General features: G+C 39.7%; 1 protein-coding gene across 2 annotated transcripts in view; it reads right to left on the minus strand.

Moving 5' to 3' along the window:
• Window positions 1-18,377, minus strand: part of NTN4 (netrin 4) — a 341,311-nt gene that overhangs the window by 144,909 nt on the left and 178,025 nt on the right. For both annotated transcript variants that reach the window (XM_075856856.1, XM_075856857.1), the window contains exon 4: window positions 1,445-1,571. In XM_075856856.1, the coding sequence (XP_075712971.1) occupies window positions 1,445-1,571 (127 nt within the window). The remainder of the gene's footprint in view (window positions 1-1,444; window positions 1,572-18,377) is intronic.

The following is an 18,377-nucleotide window of genomic DNA, read 5'->3' on the forward strand; positions in this document are numbered from 1 at the left end:
TGAAAAAATACCCAGCTGATTTTAATTCAGGAATTACCTCATAAGTGTTCCTGCTCTTGCTTGTACTCTCAGTTGGCCACTGGGGGCGCATGGCAAGGTGAGCTCATTCCATCTGTTCACATGTTGTGGTGCTGTATGGTGGTGTCTGTTGCTGCAGTGCTGCACTTGTGGGGGGACGTGGCCCAGAGCCAAGGAGGCTTGGCACGGTCTGTTAGCATGGGTGCTTTTGGACCACTGGGTTGCTCTCTCTGCGGGAGCGGTGCTGCGGTGGCCGCCATGCGGTGCTGCAGCCGATAGAGTAGGGACCCACTTTAAAGAGGTCGCCGTGAAGTGGCAAGTGGGCTTATACAGTTTGATCAAAATGTTTACAAAGAACCTCATGTTCATGTTTCGAAATTATGCCTAGCGGCTCAGATTAACGTATATATTGCGGATTGTGCGGGCCATGTCTAGTTTCTCACAATGCTGATATTGTATAGTCTATCCTCCTCATTTCTTTTGTTTTACTTGGTACCAGCACTCCACGCATTTGAAAAAATACCCAGCTGATTTTAATTCAGGAATGACCTCATAAGTGTTCCTGCTCTTGCTTGTGCTCTCAGTTGGCCACTGGGGGCGCATGGCAAGGTGAGCTCATTCCATCTATTCACATGTGGTGGTGCTGTATGGTGGTGTCTGTTGCTGCAGTGCTGCACTTGTGGGGGGACGTGGCCCAGAGCCAAGGAGGCTTGGCACGGTCTGTTAGCATGGGTGCTTTTGGACCACTGGGTTGCTCCCTCTGCGGGAGCGGTGCTGCAGTGGCGGGGGCCGCCATGCGGTGCTGCAGCCGATAGAGTAGGGACCCACTTTAAAGAGGTCGCAGGAAAGTGGCAAGTGGGCTTATACAGTTTGATCAAAATGTTTACAAAGAACCTCATGTTCATGTTTCTAAATTATGCCTAGCGGCTCAGATCAACGTATATATTGTGGATTGTGCGGTCCATGTCTAGTTTCTCACAATGCGGAGATTGCCATAGAACTCTATGGAGAGGGGAGAAGAGAGAAAGAGAAGACACAAGCTGCTGGTAAGTGTTATATCTCACCCCAGTGCTGGATTATCAGCTAGACTGCTCTTTGCCTCATCGCCTCCATGCTACTGCAGCTTCTATATATGTGCTAGAGAAACGTAGGAGAGCAGTATTCTCCTCTTCTATGTGTGCAGTGTATAGAAGACATGATAGCAGTCTAGCTCAGAGAAAACTGAATGAGAAGATAGAGCAGGCAGAGGGGAAAAATGAAGAATACAAGTCATATAAAGGCTAGGAATAGTGTTTTTTCCTCATGTGTACACATCACAGCTTATTCTGAAAAGCCACATAAAAGTTAGGTATGTGTTAATACATTGTGACTCTCATAAAAAGACATACACCATGTTTAAAATTAGAAATGGACCCTTTTCACTTACTTGCACACATGTTAGGTTCCCCTGTTTTACCATTTGCTGCTTTCCAAGGATGATCATTATATAAGGGTGCACACAGTCCGCAGTGAGGTCCTGCTGTATTGTGCTTGCAAATGCATCGCCCATGGACCTGCAATGTCAAAACACAAACTTAAAAACCTCAGTCCAATTCTGAGAAGCTTGAGAGTGCAACCTAAGTGTATAATGAAGCATTATTCACACATTGGGAGATTTATCAATGTATTTACAACAGATTTTTAGGGTAGTTGAGGAAAACAATCTCAAGGTTAAACCAGGCATGGTTTAAAAGCATTTGCCGCTTTCCTTAACAGGTGTTTGACATGTTGAGTAAGATGGCACAGGCTTCACTATTTACAAAGACTGGTGCACCACTTGACCAAAGTGCCAGTCTTTGAAAATGCCACCCATTATGCTGAACTGGTCTGACTTAATGTCCTTCAAAGTTTCAATCATGCATGTTAATTGCAACAATTTTATTTATTTAATTCCTGTTCTTTCTTTGCAATCATTAATAATAGACATTAAAAGGCAAGTTCCATAAATATTTTCATTTCATTACATCTAAAGACAATAAAATGCTTATCTGATTTATGTGTAAATATCTTCTTTTTTTTAAAAGTAGTCTATGCTTTTCAGTACAACAGCAGACTGCAAAAAAAGGTATACACAATGTGCATGCTCCATCTGATGCCTCCCTACAAATCAGTTGCATTTTTCAGACCCATGCCACACAGATCTGTAATTCTGTGAATAATTCAGCAGTATAGAATTTATGGGATGATCCAGCACACATTATATCACTTTGCTGTGAGGCCTCATGCACGGGCACGGCCGGCCGCCGACACCTGCGGGTCGCGGGCCGCATTTTCGTGCCATGCTCCTATACACAGTAGGACATGCTCCACATTTCCGGGCACGGTTCTACGGCACGTACACCTTTCCGTAGCGCTACGGAAATGTGTCCGCGGCCAATAGAACCCAGTAACTTTTGAGGCACATTCAATAGGCAGTATCTTCCAGTAAATGGATATATACCCAAGAATATTTGTTCTGCCTAAAAAAAAGGCTAAGTAAAAGTATATTCAGATTCTGCGGTTGAGGTGCGGTTACAACCACATTAAAAAATCACATCCGAAAACCGCATGCATTTTTGCTGTGATTTAATGTATTTTTCAATGCGTTTACGGTAAACGGGAAAAAAACAACACATCGGAGATTGCACTAAATCGCTGTAAAAACACAAGCAGTTTTTGATGCGGTTCTAACCGCACCTCAACATTTGAATACACCCTCAAGTCTCATTTCAAGAGAACACGTTATTTATTAAATAGATTCATGACATTGTGTTTGATGACAGCAATGGCAGTTAAAAGAGAACTTTTTAATCTCTCAGGGTACGGTTCTACATAGATGCGTACGTATGAAGACAAAATCACGCTCACGTGCGGTGGCCAATGGCTGCACAAATTTGCCGGGTATTACTGTCAAAATTGTGCGGATATTGGCCACTGCATGTGGGCGTTGTTGCAGCTGCATGCAGCAGTCGCTTTGTGGGGCCATACCCTCAGAATGCAGCTTCCTCTGTGGGGTGGGGGGCGGGGGAGTCCAATTACACCTGAATTAGGTTAATAATTCTAATTATAGTAGCATCTATGTAATATCAGAACACATATACTGCTACCTTGTGTGGCTTAAAGGGAGTCTGTTACCAGAACTCTGTTTTGAACTAGCAGTATGCTAAGATAGTTCATGCTAACCTGATTTTATATGTGTTTAAAATGCAACGCCCTCGTTGCACTGAAATTCTAATTTGCATAAACTTAATAAAAGTGTTTTTAATGCAAAGCAAGCACCCTGGGGAACAAGGAAAACACATTTAAAATCAGGTTAGCATTAACTATATTAGCATACTGCTAGTTCATAACGAAGTTCTGGTGACAGACTCCCTTTAACGCAACAGTCACTTTAATATAACAGAACGGAAAAATGGAAAGTGAAACCATAGTGTGAAATGAGCCTAACCAAATAGAAAAAAATTCTTTGGTCACATCTGCATTGGAGGCTCTGTTACAAATCTCCGTTGCAAATCCAGTCAAACATGCAGAAAAATAGCGTAGTGTGCTGCGCTATTTGTCCGGTAAAACGACGGACACCATGACGAAAACAAGTAACGTCAATGTGTTATGTTGGGTGCTGTTGGTGTCCGTCATGCAACGGATCCAGGGCTTCTTGTATTTTCATTGTTCTGCTCATTTGATGGAGCAGAGTAATGGAAACACCTAGCGCAGATGTGAACAAAGCCTTACAAAGAAGTGACCAACATTTATGTTGTGGAGATATAAAATACAGGTTAATATTTCTCAGTAGAGAAATAAAAGTCGTTTTATTATGGTTTACGCAAGACAGGATTATAGACCAAACAAACTATGAACAGGGTTTCTCCAATATTACACAACAGAGCTCTATGGTCAGAATACAGATGTCATAATAACACAAAGGCCGTTGTGTTGTATTGAAGATGCTAAATATTTTGACACAATATACATTTATTTCTAAAACATGGAATGTTTGCTCAGCTAGGTCTATGTGAGGTGGGGGTCCGTCATTCAACGACTGTCTGTCTCTGAGCAGTCAGCAGTGTTTACACTAAGACGACTGTCATTTAATATTCTTTATTAGGAACCTCAAAGTTTTCACTTGTTTACCCTAAGAAAACTGAGAAACCCATTTTAACCTTTAGTGCATTTGATACTGTATCTCCTGAAAAGAGCTGTGGTTATTATTCAAATAGAACAAGGCAAATGAAGCCATGAAAAGTATACATCAAAATATTTGAAATGCATCTTCGCTCTTTGAACACGACAGGAAAGAAGAAAGAGCCTACAAATTGTGGCTCGCTAGCAGAATAAATGTTAAACGCTTATAAAATATGAGATGTCAGATTTAGTAAACAGGTGCTATCGAATTTTAGGACAAGGACTATTGCAGATTACAAAATGAAATAGGACAAAACTCCATCCACAATATTACCCATTTTCATCAATGTAATCTTCCAAAAAAATAGTATAAAAGAACATTGTCCGGTATCAGCACATTAATGTTATTTTTTGTAGAATTAAAAGCTATACAATATTCCAAAATACTGTCTGTATTTAGTCCTTACTAGGGTTGTCACGATACCAGAATTTGGACTTCCATACCGATACTTTGTGTAGTATTGCGATTCTCAATACCAAAACGATATTTTGCCAACAATAATAATAACATTAAAAAAAGTCCTTCCATTTTCTGATGAGGCACGTGGTGTGATTAATTTTAAACCTCCATGTGCCTCACATTAATACTAATTAACCCCATCACGTACTTCAGTCATAATGGACAACATTGGGTTAATATGTGAGGTACATGATGGGGTAAATTAGTATTAATGTGGGGCACATGGAGGTACTAAATTAATAACACCTCGTGCCTCACATTAATAAGTGAAATAAAGCAGTCTTTCTTCTTCTTTTTACAGCGTACACATAAAATATTACGCTATAAATTATTTGGGCAGGTTATTACGGTCACGGCGATACCGTCTATTTTATGTATTGAGACTTTCATTTTAATGTTTATTGTAAAAAACGTGTGTATTTATTTATTTTAATTTTATTTAACATTAATTTTTTTTACTTTTCTATTTTTAAACTTTAATGTACTGGCATATATCAATATTCCAGTACATTAGCCTGTGCACTGATAGTACACAGGCAGTTGTTAGGACATACATAAGTATGCCCTAACAACAGGAAATATGGTAAGACGGCTCTGGGGTCCTTCAATGGACCCTGGGCTGTCTGCCCATATATGGTATGTCCCTCGATCGCATCACAGGGATTACCTGTGAAGAGATCCAAAGGGAATCCCCTTCAATGCTGCGGTCATCTTTGATCGCAGCATTCAAGTAAATAGCGGCGGACATCAGAGGTTTCTCTGAACTCCGCCATTAGAGCGGGGTTGCGGCTGTGTATTACAGCCATTGCCCCGTTCGTGACAACAAGTGTGCGCGCGCAGTCAGCATGAAGTGATGTGGCCGGCGCTGCACTAATGAGCAGCGGCACCAGCACTGAAGACTTAACATGGGGGTGTTTTGCAGTGCGCCTGCCATGTTCTCTGTCTTCAGTGCTGGCGCTCTTTAGTGCAGCACAGGCCACATCACCTTATGCCTACCGCGTGCGCACATTTGTTGTCACGAGCAGGGCAATGGCTGTATTACAAAGCTGCAGCCCCACGCTGACTACATTCATGTGTTACAATACTAAGCTGTGCAGCCGCACAGCTTAGTATTGAAATACAGGAATTAACAGTATTGAACTGTTTGAGGGTGCATGGCATCGAAATAGTATCAATATTTCAATGCATCGTGCAACCCTAGTCCTTAATTTTTTTTAAATCTCTGCTTGCGGTTATTCAGTAGTAACATTCATTCCTTGCTTCCAGTGAATAAAATTCTGTCCATGGTCATAAGATGGACACACAGGTGTATGGCTTGTTTGAGGACACAGCTCTGATACACATTATGTAATTGTAATGAGCTGCACACCTGTGTGTCCGTCACATGACCATGGACTGAATTTTATCCACTGGAAGCAAACAATGAATGTTCCTACAGAATAACAGCAAGCAGAGATCTTAAAACAAGTGTAAGGAATAAATAAAGAAAGAATATTGGAATATTTAATATAACTGTTATTTATACAAAAAATAACATTAATTTGTTCAAACCGGACAACCCCTTTAAAGTATCCCTTACACCTGACAATTTTCTAATCGTTGACTTATCATATGTCATCCAATGCAATTGTGTACCTCTCTCGATTAAGATGGACTACAAAGTACAGTAGTTTTTTTTAATTTATTGGAATGGTTTTTTTTTCCACTTAGTATATACAATGATAAAGGTAAGACCCATAAATACTTAAAGATTAAGCAATATCTTTAATGAGGCTCTTCAAACAATTCTATGTGAAAGGACAGTTACATGACATTGTTGACCTTCCTCGGCTGTGTGCACCCCCAATGATATTGAGCATGTTTTTTGTACATGAAGTGCAGCTGCATGCAGCATTACATCAGTAGGGCATGCCACTTGATTATGTGCTTGTGTTCTCTAGACATAAGGGGGGTAGAATTATGAACTACCATGAGGTTGCACATACCACCCAAAAGGTGCTCCAATGTCATTATATATTATAAAATGAGTTACTAGAGGTAATGAAGATAAAGCTCTCCAGTCATACACATTTGAGTGGAGAAATTCTTTAACCCCTTAACAACATGAGACGTACAGTTATGTAACTGTACGTTGCGGTGATGGAGCGGGCTAAGTAGCTGAGCCCGCGCAATCAACAGCGGGTGTCAGCTGCACATTACAGGCGTCACCCTGCTGTAACGTAGGGGAACGGAGAAAACTTTGATCCCCGCCATTAATCCCCTAGATGCCTCAGTCAAAGGCGACCGCAGTATCTAGGTGGTTTGTAGCCGATCAGCACAGTTGCGAGCGATTGCAGGGCTCCCGATGGCTGTTTTGGCTGCCGAGAACGGAAGCCGATTAGGCCCCGCACGGAGCCAGTGCCATCAGCCCCGGGTGTCAGCTGTATCTCCGCCATTAACCCCTTAGATGCCGCGGTCAAAGTGCATCTAGGTGGTTTGTAGTCGATGGGTGCTATGGCAACCGGAGGCCTTTCTATGGCCTCCTGGTCTGTCCAGTACAGTAGCCTTTTAGGCTCCGCCCATAGGCGGCACGTAATAGGCATGGTATCAGTGTATAACTGACAGCTCTAATACACTGCACTATGTAGGGAGTGCAGTGTATTAGAATTGCGATCAGGTCTTAATGCCCTCAAGTCCATAACTCCCGCAGTGAATGGAAGTTACATAAGCAGCAAAAGCATGCTACTCTGTTTCTGTAACTACTATTCAGTTCTATTGGAGTTACAAAAACAGCGTAGTTCATAGAGTTACGCTGTTTCCGTAACTCGACCATGTTTGCTGTTTTCGTACCTACCGAGTTCCGGAAAAGGCGTAGCTCGTGGTGCTACGCTGTTTCTGTAACTCCCATTCACTTCTATGGGAGTTACGGAAACAGTGTAGCTCAGTGAGCACTGGGCTGTTTCCGTAACTCCCAACCACCTAACCAGGAAGTGGCCGGGAGACAGCGGAGCCGAGTAAGGTAGAAAGGGGTTTAGGGGACCCCGTTTCAGAGGTGGGACCCACATCTATCTAACATTTATGACATATCCTGTGGATATGCCATAAATGTCCTTCATGGGAAGACCCCTATAAATGCCGCGGTCGCTATCGACCACGACATTTAACTAAAGTCAGGAACAGCGCCATCGCTGTTCCTGGTCGTTAGAGCAGTGTGTCAGCTGTAAAACGCAGCAGACACCTGCAGTGTATGGAGCCCGCTCCGCTCCAAACATCATCCCCTCCCCGCTCCATGATGTGTCGGCACATCATGGATCGGGATGGGGTTAAGTAACAAGGCCTTATTCACATGAACGTGTCAGTTTTGCACGCTTAAAAAACGCAGCGTGTCTGCGTTTTTAACGCGCGTATGTCATCCATATGTCACGCGTTTTTTACGTCAGCAAAATAAACTGAAGGAGGTGTTTTTCTTTTTCTCATCATTTCTTTAGCAACTGTTGCATGAATCACGGACAGCAAACGGATGTACGTTCATGTGCTGTCCGTGATTTTCACGCACCCATTGACTTCAAGAGATTCAAGAAGTCTGGCAAATGCGACATGGCGCCCGAACACCAATCTAGCAAAATCTGCACTCCAAAAGCCAAATGGCGCTCCATCCAATTTGAGCCCTGCCATGTGCCCAAACAGCAGTTTAGGCCCACATATGGGGTATTGCCATACTGGAAGAAATTGAATAACAAACTGTGTGGTTTTTTTTCTCCTACTAGCCCTTGTGAAAATAAGAATATTGGGATCTAAAACTATATATTTTTCACTGCCTAATTCTAATAAAATCTATGAAATAATCACTAAACCCCTAGATTAATTCCCCGAGGGGTGGGTGAAGCTTCTAAAATGGAATCACTTTTCAGAGGTTTACCCTGTACTGCTACCTCAGGGGCTCTGCAAATGCGACATGGCAACCAAAAAACAATCCAGCAATATCTGTATGCCAAATAGCGCTCCTGCCTTTCGGAGCCCTGCCGTGTGTCCAAAAAGCAGTTTATGCCCACATATGGTGTATTACAGTACGTGGGAGAAATTTCTTTACATATGTTGGAGTGCATTTTCTCTTTCATTTCTTGTTAAAATGAAAAAATTCTACATGTTCGTGGAAAAAAAAATTATTGATTTTCATTTTCTAATTCCAATAAAATCAGCAAAAAACCTGTGGGGACAAAATGCTCACTATACCCTTTGATAAATTCCATGAGGGGTATAGTTTACCACATGGGGTCACTTTTGGTGGGTTTCCACTGTTTTGGTCCCTCGGGAGATTTGCAAATGCGACAAGGCACCCGAAACCCATTCCAGCAAAACTTGAGCTCCAAAAGCAGAATGGCGCTCCTTCCCTTCTGAGCTCTGCTGTCTGTCCAAACAGCAGTTTATTGCCACATATGTGGTATTGCCAGAATCGGGAGAAATTGCTTTTCAAATGTTATGGTGCTTTTTTAAAATTATTACTTCAATCTTCAAATCGGACATGGTGCCTAAAATATATTCTAATAAAAACTGCAGAATCTGAGCAATAAGTATTGACTTGGGGATTGTTAAAATGGAACTTCTGCAAAAAACCCTTCACCTCCACATTGCTTTAATTTCTGTGAAACACCTAAGGGTATGTTCACACGCTTAGCAGAAAACGTCTGAAAATACAGAGCTGTTTTCAAGGGAAAACAGCTCCTGACTTTCAGAAGTATTGGCAACTCGTGTTTTTTTACGGTCGTTTTTCTATAGTCAATGAAAAACGGCTCAAGAAGTGATATGCACTTATTTTTCGAGGGCGTTTTTTCGGCGAACGTTTTTCAAAACAGCCGCGTAAAAAAACGGCCCGTCGGAACACAATGATGTTTTTTCAATTGAAATCAATGGGCAGATGTTTCGAGGCGTTCAGTTTCCGATTTTTCTGCCATTTGTGGCCCGAAAAACGGCTGAAAATAAGCCTTGTGAACATACCCTAAAAGGTTAAGAAACTTTCTAAATGCAGTTTTGAATACTTTGAGGGGTGCAGTTTTTAAAATGGGGTGATTTATGGGGGCTTTCTAATATATAAGGCCCTCAAAGCCACTTCAAAACGGAGCTGATCCCTACAAATATAGGTTTTGGAAATTTTCTTGAAAAGGTGAGAAATTACTGCTAAAGTTATTAGCCTTGTAACGTCCTAGAAAAATAAAAGGACATTAAAGAGGCTCTGTCACCAGATTATAAATGCCCTATCTCCTACATAATCTGATTGGCGCTGTAATGTAGATAACAGCAGTGGTTTTTATTTTGAAAAACTATCATTTTTGAGCAAGTTATGAGCTAATTTAGATTTATGCTAATGAGTTTCTCAATGGACAACTGGGCGTGTTTTTTCTTTTTACCAACTGGGTGTTGTACAGAGGAGTGTATGACGCTGACCAATCAGTGACTAATCAGTGTCCTACACTTCTCATTGTTCCAGCCCAGCATGATCCACAGCACAGTGTGATTGTGCAGTGAAAGAAGTAAACACGCCCAGTTGCTAAAAAACACAATACACGCCCAGTTGGAAATAAGAGAAAACACGCCCAGTTGTCCATTAGAAAGGCTCATTTGCATAAATATAAAATTGCTCATAACTTAGCCAAAACTGATCGTTTTAAAAAAAACAAAAAAACGTTACTGTTATCTACATTGCAGCGCCGATCACATGCAATAGGAGATAGGGATTTGATAATCTGGTGACAGAGCCTCTTTAAAAAACAATGCCAACATAAAGTAGACATATGGGAAATATTAACTATTAACAATTTTGTGTGGTGTTACTATCTGTCTTACAAGCAAATACATTCAAATTTAGACCAAATTTTACCACAAACATATAGCACAATGTGTCACAAAAAAACAATCTCAGAATTACTTGAAAAAATAAAAGCATTCCAAAGTTATTACCACATAAAGTGCCATGTCAGATTTGAAGAATTTGGCCTGGTCCATAAGCTAAAACAGGCTGTATACTTAAGGGGTTAAATAATATAAATCAGTTAATCCGAAGTATACTATGAATGAAATCAGTCTAAATTACTTACCTTTTATATCAAAAGAAGTTAACATAACAAGGTGGTTTGAAATAATGCAAAAAAAAAAAATCCTAACATAGTTTGGATAGTTGTTCTTAAAGAGGAACTGTCACGTCTCCTGACAGGTCTATTTTAGTAAATACTTGAATTCCATAAAATAACAATTCTGGAACATCATTTTTTAGTACACTGCATTGTGCCATTACTTTGTTCTTCCTCCTAAAATATATGAATAAATTGACAACTGGTCAAAGGAGTGTGTCCCTACAAAGTCTCACTTTGTCAGCGCTGATTGGACATGGTCAGTCTGTGTAGGGCCACACCCTTAAAGGGGTTTAGCCATCTTGGAAATTTATGGCTTATCACAAGATATGCCATAAATGTCCCATAGATGCGGGTCTAAACTCTGGGACCCGCACCTATCTCTAAAAGAGGGTCCCCTAAACCACGTTCTACCTTGCTCGGTTCCCGCGGCCTCCTGGCCACGTCCTGATTAGGTGGTGGGGGTTTACGGAAACAGCCGAGCTCGCTGAGCTATGCGGTTTACATAACACCCATTGAATTGAATGGGAATTACAGAAACAGCGTAGCACGGCAAGCTACACGGTTACCAGAACTCGGGAGATTTGGAAACAAGTGTAGTTCGCCATGCCACGTGGTTTCCATAACTCCCATTCCCTTCTATGAGATTTACGGAAACAGCGTAGATCAGCTGTTTCCGTTACTCCCGACTATCTAATCCGGAAGTGTTCGGGAGGAAGCGAGATCCGATATGAAGTGATATGATATGCACTTATTTTTCGAGGGCGTTTTTTCGGCGAACGTTTTTCAAAACAGCCGCGTAAAAAAACGGCCCGTCGGAACACAATGATGTTTTTTCAATTGAAATCAATGGGCAGATGTTTCGAGGCGTTCAGTTTCCGATTTTTCTGCCATTTGTGGCCCGAAAAACGGCTGAAAATAAGCCTTGTGAACATACCCTAAAAGGTTAAGAAACTTTCTAAATGCAGTTTTGAATACTTTGAGGGGTGCAGTTTTTAAAATGGGGTGATTTATGGGGGCTTTCTAATATATAAGGCCCTCAAAGCCACTTCAAAACGGAGCTGATCCCTACAAATATAGGTTTTGGAAATTTTCTTGAAAAGGTGAGAAATTACTGCTAAAGTTATTAGCCTTGTAACGTCCTAGAAAAATAAAAGGACATTAAAGAGGCTCTGTCACCAGATTATAAATGCCCTATCTCCTACATAATCTGATTGGCGCTGTAATGTAGATAACAGCAGTGGTTTTTATTTTGAAAAACTATCATTTTTGAGCAAGTTATGAGCTAATTTAGATTTATGCTAATGAGTTTCTCAATGGACAACTGGGCGTGTTTTTTCTTTTTACCAACTGGGTGTTGTACAGAGGAGTGTATGACGCTGACCAATCAGTGACTAATCAGTGTCCTACACTTCTCATTGTTCCAGCCCAGCATGATCCACAGCACAGTGTGATTGTGCAGTGAAAGAAGTAAACACGCCCAGTTGCTAAAAAACACAATACACGCCCAGTTGGAAATAAGAGAAAACACGCCCAGTTGTCCATTAGAAAGGCTCATTTGCATAAATATAAAATTGCTCATAACTTAGCCAAAACTGATCGTTTTAAAAAAAACAAAAAAACGTTACTGTTATCTACATTGCAGCGCCGATCACATGCAATAGGAGATAGGGATTTGATAATCTGGTGACAGAGCCTCTTTAAAAAACAATGCCAACATAAAGTAGACATATGGGAAATATTAACTATTAACAATTTTGTGTGGTGTTACTATCTGTCTTACAAGCAAATACATTCAAATTTAGACCAAATTTTACCACAAACATATAGCACAATGTGTCACAAAAAAACAATCTCAGAATTACTTGAAAAAATAAAAGCATTCCAAAGTTATTACCACATAAAGTGCCATGTCAGATTTGAAGAATTTGGCCTGGTCCATAAGCTAAAACAGGCTGTATACTTAAGGGGTTAAATAATATAAATCAGTTAATCCGAAGTATACTATGAATGAAATCAGTCTAAATTACTTACCTTTTATATCAAAAGAAGTTAACATAACAAGGTGGTTTGAAATAATGCAAAAAAAAAAAATCCTAACATAGTTTGGATAGTTGTTCTTAAAGAGGAACTGTCACGTCTCCTGACAGGTCTATTTTAGTAAATACTTGAATTCCATAAAATAACAATTCTGGAACATCATTTTTTAGTACACTGCATTGTGCCATTACTTTGTTCTTCCTCCTAAAATATATGAATAAATTGACAACTGGTCAAAGGAGTGTGTCCCTACAAAGTCTCACTTTGTCAGCGCTGATTGGACATGGTCAGTCTGTGTAGGGCCACACCCTTAAAGGGGTTTAGCCATCTTGGAAATTTATGGCTTATCACAAGATATGCCATAAATGTCCCATAGATGCGGGTCTAAACTCTGGGACCCGCACCTATCTCTAAAAGAGGGTCCCCTAAACCACGTTCTACCTTGCTCGGTTCCCGCGGCCTCCTGGCCACGTCCTGATTAGGTGGTGGGGGTTTACGGAAACAGCCGAGCTCGCTGAGCTATGCGGTTTACATAACACCCATTGAATTGAATGGGAATTACAGAAACAGCGTAGCACGGCAAGCTACACGGTTACCAGAACTCGGGAGATTTGGAAACAAGTGTAGTTCGCCATGCCACGTGGTTTCCATAACTCCCATTCCCTTCTATGAGATTTACGGAAACAGCGTAGATCAGCTGTTTCCGTTACTCCCGACTATCTAATCCGGAAGTGTTCGGGAGGAAGCGAGATCCGAGCAAGGTAGAAAAGGGGTTAGGGGCACCGTTCTAGAGATAGGTGCAGGTCCCATAGGCATCTATAGGACATTTATTGCATATTCTGTAGATATGCCATAAATGTTCGAAATGGGAAAACTCCTTTAACTGTTAAAACCCAGTTGTGAACTAGCAGGAACAGAGGAGCGGCACAACGTAGCGTTCTAAGAAAAGCTGCTCCAGAATTGTTATTTCATGGAGATTACAATTATTTAATAAAATAGATGAGGAGAGTTGACCGGTCCTCTTTACTGTGTGTCGACTGTGGCTACACAGACTGTGTAATATTGAGCACTGTGATTTCCTGCCAGGTACGAACATATATTCATAAGAGTACGGAAGTACGGTGTAGTACTTGTAATTACATTGTCCATATATATCTAGAGAGGCTGAAGTGTGTACATATATGATTCTTCTGATCAATGTCTACTATACAGGCTTTTGTGATAGAATTCATATTTGCTGAACCCTGTATGAACTCACTTATGCAGTGAACATTTAAAAGGGAAGTTCCTTTAGAGAATGGCACCAAATAGTTGCCTAGTTCACATGACATTCCAAAGAGTTTAAGGGGAAATGCTGTGCTTTCACCAGACAATTTACTTGAGTCACCGTCTATTATTTTTTCATTATTATTTTTTTTTTTTATAGATAACATGTATGAAAGTCATGAGACTGAAGCTTAAATGAGTTGTTTTATGACTGGGATTTTGCCTAAGCAAAAGACACAGGACTTAAAGGGGTTGTCCCAAGTTGACTCAAATTTTTTTTTTATACATTCTAAGCAGGAAATGAATTTTAAAACATTTGGTGTTAAAAAAAATTTAAAATTCATTTCCTAAGTGCCTTTTTTTTACACTTGATAACTCAGCAAGTGCTGGTTATCTTTTCTAAAAAGGGGCGTGAGCGGCTCGATGTCAATCAAGCCGCTCCGCTCTGCAGTGTGCGCGCTCCCGATGTTGCTAGATACTGTAGTTCTAGCAACATCGGGAGAATGTTCGTCTCAAGCGGGCATGGTAAGCCCGATTGAGACGAACTTACCGTGAATGTACTGTACACTACACTACACTACACTACATTCACCCCGTTTCGGCAAGCCACTTTTCCATCACCCACCCTGTCACTACATGTAATATTTGTAGCCGCCGCAGCGGTGCTGCATCAGCACCCGGCGAACAACTAAAAATATATAAAATAAAATAATAATCACCTAAGACGTTCTAACGGCGCTCTGAACGGTCCCGTCACTTGCCATCTTCCTTCTTCTTGGCGCCGCTCGCATTCATAGTAACAATGCGTTGTGGCGCAGATGACGTAATCATATCAGGCCCACGTGATTACGTCATCTGCGCCCACCGCTCTGTTATTGTGAATGGGAGAAGAAAAGTGACGGGACCGTTCAGCTCTTCGTGGGAACGTCTTAGGTGAGTTTATTTTTGTATGTATGTTGTTATGTATGTTGGTATGTATGTATGTATGTATGTATGTATGTATGTATATGTTTTCTTGTATGTATGTTGTCATGTTTGTATGTGTATATGTGCATGTATGTGTATATGCGCATGTATGTTTGCATGTATGTATGTTTTCATGTATGTATGTTTGCATGTATGTATGTTTGCTTGTATGTATGTTTGCTTGTATGTATGTTTGCTTGTATGTATGTTTGCATATTTGTATGTGTATATGTGCATGTATTTTTGCTTGTATGTATGTTTGCTTGTATGTATGTATGTATGCTTGCTTGTATGTATGTATGTATGTTTGCATGTATGTATGTTTGCTTGTATGTTTGCTTGTATGTATGTTTGCTTGTATGTATGTTTGCTTGTATGTATGTTTGCTTGTAGGTATGTATGTTTGCTTGTATGTATGTATGTATGTTTGCATGTATGTATGTTTGCATATATGTATGTTTGCTTGTATGTATGTTTGCTTGTATGTATGTTTGCATGTATGTATGTTTGCATGTATGTATGTTTGCATATACGTATGTTTGCTTGTATGTATGTTTGCTTGTATGTATGTTTGCTTGTATGTATGTTTGCTTGTATGTATGTTTGCTTGTAGGTATGTATGTTTGCTTGTATGTATGTATGTATGTTTGCATATATGTATGTTTGCTTGTATGTATGTTTGCTTGTATGTATGTTTGCTTGTATGTATGTTTGCATGTATGTATGTTTGCATATACGTATGTTTGCTTGTATGTTTGCTTGTATGTATGTTTGCTTGTATGTATGTATGTATGTATGTTTGCATGTTTGTATGTGTATATGTGCATGTATGTGTATATGTGCATGTATGTTTGCTTGTATGTATGTATGTATGCTTGCTTGCTTGTATGTATGTTTGCATGTATGTATGTTTGCTTGTATGTTTGCTTGTATGTATGTTTGCTTGTATGTATGTTTGCTTGTATGTATGTTTGTATGTGCATGTATGTGTATATGTGCATGTATGTTTGCATGTATGTATGTTTTCATGTATGTATGTTTTCATGTATGTATGTTTGCATGTATGTTTTCTTGTATGTATGTTTTCTTGTATGTATGTTGTCATGTTTGTGTTTTCATGTATGTTTTCTTGTATGTATGTTGTCATGTTTGTATGTGTATATGTGCATGTATGTGTATATGTGCATGTATGTTTGCATGTATGTATGTTTTCATGTATGTATGTTTGCATGTATGTATGTTTGCTTGTATGTATGTTTGCTTGTATGTATGTTTGCTTGTATGTATGTTTGCATATTTGTATGTGTATATGTGCATGTATTTTTGCTTGTATGTATGTTTGCTTGTATGTATGTATGTATGCTTGCTTGTATGTATGTATGTTTGCATGTATGTATGTTTGCTTGTATGTTTGCTTGTATGTATGTTTGCTTGTATGTTTGCTTGTATGTATGTTTGCTTGTATGTATGTTTGCTTGTAGGTATGTATGTTTGCTTGTATGTATGTATGTATGTATGTATGTTTGCATGTATGTATGTTTGCATATATGTATGTTTGCTTGTATGTATGTTTGCTTGTATGTATGTTTGCATGTATGTATGTTTGCATATACGTATGTTTGCTTGTATGTATGTTTGCTTGTATGTATGTTTGCTTGTATGTATGTTTGCTTGTATGTATGTTTGCTTGTATGTATGTTTGCTTGTAGGTATGTATGTTTGCTTGTATGTATGTATGTATGTTTGCATGTATGTATGTATGTTTGCATGTATGTATGTTTGCATATATGTATGTTTGCTTGTATGTATGTTTGCTTGTATGTATGTTTGCATGTATGTATGTTTGCATATATACGTATGTTTGCTTGTATGTTTGCTTGTATGTATGTTTGCTTGTATGTATGTATGTATGTTTGCATGTTTGTATGTGTATATGTGCATGTATGTGTATATGTGCATGTATGTTTGCTTGTATGTATGTATGTATGCTTGCTTGCTTGTATGTTTGCATGTATGTATGTTTGCTTGTATGTTTGCTTGTATGTATGTTTGCTTGTATGTATGTTTGCTTGTATGTATGTTTGTATGTGCATGTATGTGTATATGTGCATGTATGTTTGCATGTATGTATGTTTTCATGTATGTATGTTTTCATGTATGTATGTTTGCATGTATGTTTTCTTGTATGTATGTTTTCTTGTATGTATGTTGTCATGTTTGTGTTTTCATGTATGTTTTCATGTATGTATGTTGTCATGTTTGTATGTGTATATGTGCATGTATGTTTGCATGTATGTATGTTTTCATGTATGTATGTTTGCATGTATGTATGTATGTATGTTGTCATGTTTGTATGTGTGTATGTTTTCATGTATGTGTTTTCATGTAGGTATGTTTGCATGTATGTATGTTTGTATGTATGTTTTCATGTATGTATGTTGTCATGTTTGTATGTGTATACGTGCATGTATGTTTGCATGTATGTATGTATGTTTGTTTGTATATATGTCTGTATGGCCATGTATGATACTGTCTGCTGGCACCCTGTATCTAAGCCAACTTTGCCGCAGGCTTCTATACATGGTATAACAGTCAGTATCACACATGAAAGTGAAAGTAAGCCTACGACATGTTTTATTTCATTTTTTTTTTTATATTTTTGATTTTTTACAGGTTTGGTGTTTGGACTACGTCGGTTTCGAGGACTACTTAGATGACGCTTTTTTTTTCATCAATAAAATGGTTAATGAGGGTTGTGTTGGGGGTGCTTTATTTCAATAAAATATTTTATCTATATCTTTGTCTTTTCTTTTCAAGTTTTATTACTATCACTTTAGTAATGGCCGCTGTCTGAGTGACAAGGTCCATTACTAAGGGGAGGCTTAGTGTTAGCCGGTACAGAGGCTAACACTAAACACCATTATTACCCCGCTACCCACGGCCTCCAGGGGTGCCGGGAAGAGCTGGGTACGATCAAGTCCCCGACCATCTGTTGTGATGGTCGGGTACTGGGGCGGCCGCAGGCTGGTATTATGAGGCTGGGAAGGGCCAAAAACAGTGGACCTTCCCACCCTTGTAATGCTAGGCTGCTGCTGCTGTGTTGTATCTGGCTGGTTATAAAAATGGGGGGGACCCCACGTCATTTTTTTTTATTATTTATTTATTATTTTTATTAAAAAGACATGGGGTTCCACCCAATTTATCATAACCAGCCACATACAACACAGTGTTATTAGCCTGGGAATGTACTAAACCAGTGGCCCCTCCCACCCGTGTAATGCCAGGCTGCTGCGGCCTTGTATATGGCTGGTTATTAAAAATGT

The sequence above is a fragment of the Rhinoderma darwinii genome, chromosome 3 (assembly GCF_050947455.1).
Source record: "Rhinoderma darwinii isolate aRhiDar2 chromosome 3, aRhiDar2.hap1, whole genome shotgun sequence".
In the NCBI taxonomy this organism is placed as follows: domain Eukaryota; kingdom Metazoa; phylum Chordata; class Amphibia; order Anura; family Rhinodermatidae; genus Rhinoderma; species Rhinoderma darwinii.